The sequence below is a fragment of the Hemibagrus wyckioides genome, linkage group LG07, assembly GCF_019097595.1.
Source record: "Hemibagrus wyckioides isolate EC202008001 linkage group LG07, SWU_Hwy_1.0, whole genome shotgun sequence".
NCBI lineage: Eukaryota > Metazoa > Chordata > Actinopteri > Siluriformes > Bagridae > Hemibagrus > Hemibagrus wyckioides.
In genome coordinates this window covers 31,842,401-31,847,400 of record NC_080716.1, presented here as the reverse complement: position 1 = coordinate 31,847,400, position 5,000 = coordinate 31,842,401, and the positions used below count along the sequence as shown (strand labels likewise).

The 5,000-nt window shown below is 47.1% G+C and overlaps 1 protein-coding gene across 4 annotated transcripts in view; it reads right to left on the bottom strand.

The window, feature by feature from the left end:
- The window catches only part of tbc1d14 (TBC1 domain family, member 14), a 35,222-nt gene that overhangs the window by 18,120 nt on the left and 12,102 nt on the right, over positions 1 to 5,000 (bottom strand). For 2 of the 4 annotated variants that reach the window (XM_058395072.1, XM_058395073.1), the window contains exon 5: positions 4,948 to 4,996. In XM_058395072.1, the coding sequence (XP_058251055.1) occupies positions 4,948 to 4,996 (49 nt within the window). Of the gene's footprint in view, positions 1 to 3,128; positions 3,269 to 3,364; positions 3,725 to 4,947; positions 4,997 to 5,000 lie in introns of those variants that run through there. The other 2 variants (XM_058395074.1, XM_058395075.1) reach the window with 2 other exon arrangements.

Sequence of the window (5,000 nt, the reverse complement as noted above, 5' to 3'; positions counted from 1 at the left end):
GTGTACAATCTGTAACAGTACTGCAGTGTCCAATCTGTAAGTGTACTGCAGTGTCCAATCTGTAAGTGTACTGCAGTGTCCAACCTGTAACAGTACTGCAGTGTCCAACCTGTAACAGTACTGCAGTGTACAATCTGTAACAGTACTGCAGTGTCCAATCTGTAACAGTACTGCAGTGTACAATCTGTAAGTGTACTGCAGTGTACAACCTGTAACAGTACTGCAGTGTCCAATCTGTAAGTGTACTGCAGTGTCCAATCTGTAGGTGTACTGCAGTGTCCAACCTGTAACAGTACTGCAGTGTCCAACCTGTAACAGTACTGCAGTGTACAATCTGTAACAGTACTGCAGTGTACAATCTGTAAGTGTACTGCAGTGTACAATCTGTAACAGTACTGCAATGTCCAATCTGTAAGTGTACTGCAGTGTACAATCTGTAACAGTACTGCAGTGTCCAATCTGTAAGTGTACTGCAGTGTCCAATCTGTAAGTGTACTGCAGTGTCCAATCTGTAACAGTACTGCAGTGTCCAATCTGTAAGTGTACTGCAGTGTACAACCTGTAACAGTACTGCAGTGTCCAATCTGTAACAGTACTGCAGTGTCCAATCTGTAAGTGTACTGCAGTGTCCAACCTGTAACAGTACTGCAGTGTCCAACCTGTAACAGTACTGCAGTGTACAATCTGTAACAGTACTGCAGTGTCCAATCTGTAAGTGTACTGCAGTGTACAATCTGTAACAGTACTGCAGTGTCCAATCTGTAAGTGTACTGCAGTGTCCAATCTGTAACAGTACTGCAGTGTCCAATCTGTAACAGTACTGCAGTGTACAATCTGTAAGTGTACTGCAGTGTCCAATCTGTAGGTGTACTGCAGTGTCCAACCTGTAACAGTACTGCAGTGTCCAACCTGTAACAGTACTGCAGTGTACAATCTGTAACAGTACTGCAGTGTCCAATCTGTAGGTGTACTGCAGTGTCCAATCTGTAGGTGTACTGCAGTGTCCAACCTGTAACAGTACTGCAGTGTCCAACCTGTAACAGTACTGCAGTGTACAATCTGTAACAGTACTGCAGTGTCCAATCTGTAGGTGTACTGCAGTGTCCAATCTGTAGGTGTACTGCAGTGTCCAACCTGTAACAGTACTGCAGTGTCCAACCTGTAACAGTACTGCAGTGTACAATCTGTAACAGTACTGCAGTGTCCAATCTGTAGGTGTACTGCAGTGTCCAACCTATAACAGTACTGCAGTGTCCAACCTGTAACAGTACTGCAGTGTACAATCTGTAACAGTACTGCAGTGTACAATCTGTAAGTGTACTGCAGTGTCCAATCTGTAAGTGTACTACAGTGTACAATCTGTAATTCTTGTGTCCACCTTGTTATGACCCGGTCCACTTCATTAAGCAGAATTTCAACACAAACAAACAAAAGCAATCAGAGACGAAGAAGCAGGAGGTCCAGTGTGACGTGAAGAGGACAGTGTCCATTCAGAGAGGAAACTCAACCTGCTCACTGCTCTGTGTCAGAGATAAAGAGTGAAACCAGAGACACAGCATTCAGAGGGAGAGAGAGAGAGAGACAGAGAGAGAGAGACAGAGAGAGAGAGACAGAGAGAGAGAGACAGACAGACAGAGAGACAGAGTGAACGAGTCATCATGAAGAGGTGAGGTGTGTTCTGGTGGTCTGTATTATGTGAAACAGTTACTAGTGGAATATTACAGTATGTTAACACACACACACACACACACACACACACACACACACACACACACACTACATAACCACTACACAACAAAGAGACCTCAGAATTATCCTGCAATTCAGATAACGTCCAGGAGAGGGCACTCAGGCAAGTAACAACATAATAACAATAATAACAATAACACACTGGAGACTCCTTCTGAAGCTCCGACACTGGAGACTCCTTCTGAAGCTCCGACACTGGAGACTCCTTCTGAAGCTCCGACACTGGAGACTCCTTCTGAAGCTCCGACACTGGAGACTCCTTCTGAAGCTCCCACACTGGAGACTCCTTCTGAAGCTCCGACACTGGAGACTCCTTCTGAAGCTCCAACACTGGAGACTCCTTCTGAAGCTCCCACACTGGAGACTCCTTCTGAAGCTCCCACACTGGAGACTCCTTCTGAAGCTCTGACACTGGAGACTCCTTCTGAAGCTCTGACACTGGAGACTCCTTCTGAAGCTCCGACACTGGAGACTCCTTCTGAAGCTCCGACACTGGAGACTCCTTCTGAAGCTCCAACACTGGAGACTCCTTCTGAAGCTCCAACACTGGAGACTCCTTCTGAAGCTCCCACACTGGAGACTCCTTCTGAAGCTCTGACACTGGAGACTCCTTCTGAAGCTCTGACACTGGAGACTCCTTCTGAAGCTCTGACACTGGAGACTCCTTCTGAAGCTCCGACACTGGAGACTCCTTCTGAAGCTCCGACACTGGAGACTCCTTCTGAAGCTCCGACACTGGAGACTCCTTCTGAAGCTCCGACACTGGAGACTCCTTCTGAAGCTCTAACACTGGAGACTCCTTCTGAAGCTCCAACACTGGAGACTCCTTCTGAAGCTCCAACACTGGAGACTCCTTCTGAAGCTCTAACACTGGAGACTCCTTCTGAAGCTCTGACACTGGAGACTCCTTCTGAAGCTCTAACACTGGAGACTCCTTCTGAAGCTCCCACACTGGAGACTCCTTCTGAAGCTCCAACACTGGAGACTCCTTCTGAAGCTCTAACACTGGAGACTCCTTCTGAGATTCCTTCTGAAGCTCCAAAACTGGAGACTGCTTCATATGTCTGGACGTTATCTCTCTTGCTACACACTGTTAGCATGTCAATTAGCAAAACATGAAGCGATGAGCCCACAGATTGACTTGATGTACTGTTAGAATCTACTGTAATTGCTGGTGCTGCAGGAATACCGTAAATACCCTAATATACACACACACACACACACACACACACACACACTACAGTTCTGCCTCCTAATACTCCTCTCTGATGCATTATGGGTAAAGCAGTGTCGGGACCCCTGTCAGAGTTGATAGCATGCACACTAACACACAGACCCACACACACACACACACACACACACACACAATACACACTCACCATGAACGCGACAGTGCTGATGAGGCATCTAGAGTTCAGTGTTTCATACCCCATAATCCATCATGATCACAAGTCTTGGTCTTCCAGATACACACATACGCACGCGCACACACACACACACACACACACACACACACGTATGCGCACACACACACACACACACACACGCACACACACACACGCACACACACACACACGCACACCTATAAAAGCACACGTCTCAGTTTCTCACTCACAGGACAAAGTGGAGGACGATGACGTGAGGAAAGAGGACAGGACACGCCCTCGCTGACATCATACTGCATCTCTCTCTCTCTCCCCCCCTCTCCCTCAGCTTCTCTCTTGCTCACTCTCTCTTGCTCTCTCTCGCTCTGTTTCTCCCTCAGCTTCTCTCTCTCTCACTCTCTCTTGCTCTCTCTCGCTCTGTTTCTCCCTCAGCTTCTCTCTCTCTCACTCTCTCTTGCTCTCTCTCGCTCTGTTTCTCCCTCAGCTTCTCTCTCTCTCACTCTTTCTCCCTCAGCTTCTCTCTCTCTCACTCTCTCTCACTCTTTCTCCCTCAGCTTCTCTCTCTCTCACTCTCTCTCGCTCTGTTTCTCCCTCAGCCTCTCTCTCTCTCTCTCTCTCTCTCTCCCTGTCGCTCTGATTCTCCCTCAGCTTCTCTCTCTCTCGCTCTATTTCTATCTCTCTCGGCTTCTATCGCTCTCTCTCCTCCCACACTTTTAAGTCCTTTAATTACTCTCTTCTGCTTTTCCTCTATTACTGTATTCCCTATTCTCTCTCTCTGTCTCTCTCTGTCTCTCTCTCTCTCTTTCTAACCTTGTTTCCTGTCTGTTACACTCAATCAGTCCCCCATCTCCCTGCTATCTCTCTCTCTACCTCTCTCCCCTCCCTCCCCTGTTCTTTCTTTCCTTTCTGGCTATAAATCTGGGTGTTTTTTTTCTATCTATTATCACTCCGTCACTCTCTTATTTCACTACTTTGTCTCTCTTGCCCTCAGCTTCTCTCTTTTTTTCTCTCAGTCTCTATCACTCCAAGTCTCCCTCTCTCAACATCTATCTCTCTCTCACTTACGCACTCTCTCTTTCCGTCTACCTTTCTGCATATATTGCTCTAAGCCTCTGTCTGTCACTCTATCTTTCCAAATTTCTTTCTCTACTTGTCTAAGTCTCTCTCTCTCACTTTGTCTCTGTCTCGCACTCTTTCTTTCTCACCCACCCTTCTCTCTCTCTCGCTCTCTAAACGGCTGTTCTTCTATCGCTCTTTATGTCTCTCTATATCTTTCAGGTTTGCTCACTCTGCCTCTCTCTCTCTCTCTCTCTCTCTCTCTCTCTCTTGCACACACACACAGGTGCCACACTCTCGGAGGCTCCACATGACTGAATCACACTCTCCTGTAAGTGTGTAAGTTTGTGTGTGTGTGTGTGTGTGTTATTGTTCAGTATGGCGATTCTCTGACTCACTCCGTCTCCTGCCTTCAGTTCAGCTGTAACAGATCACGAGTGGATTTAGGAAGCGTCCTGATCCTGTTGTTAATGCTCCCTCGTCCACTTCCCCTTAGCGCAGTGCAGAGAGTGAAATGTAAACTCTGTGTGTGTGTGTGTGTGTGTGTGTGTGTGTGTGTAATGAATAATACAACACCACATCTACCTCATACCATCACACCATACAATTAATGTGAGCCACGCCTCATTCCAACTGATCCATTTTGCTCAATAAATGACTAGTGGGTGTGGCTTCTAATTGCTAAGCCACACCCACATCCTTACATTTAACTAGAGCATGATGGACCTCCCCCCCCCTCTCAGTGACCGTTTCCTACCTTCAGAACTCTCTGGATCTGTCGGGGTGAGTCTTTTCTGAACAGCTTCCTGG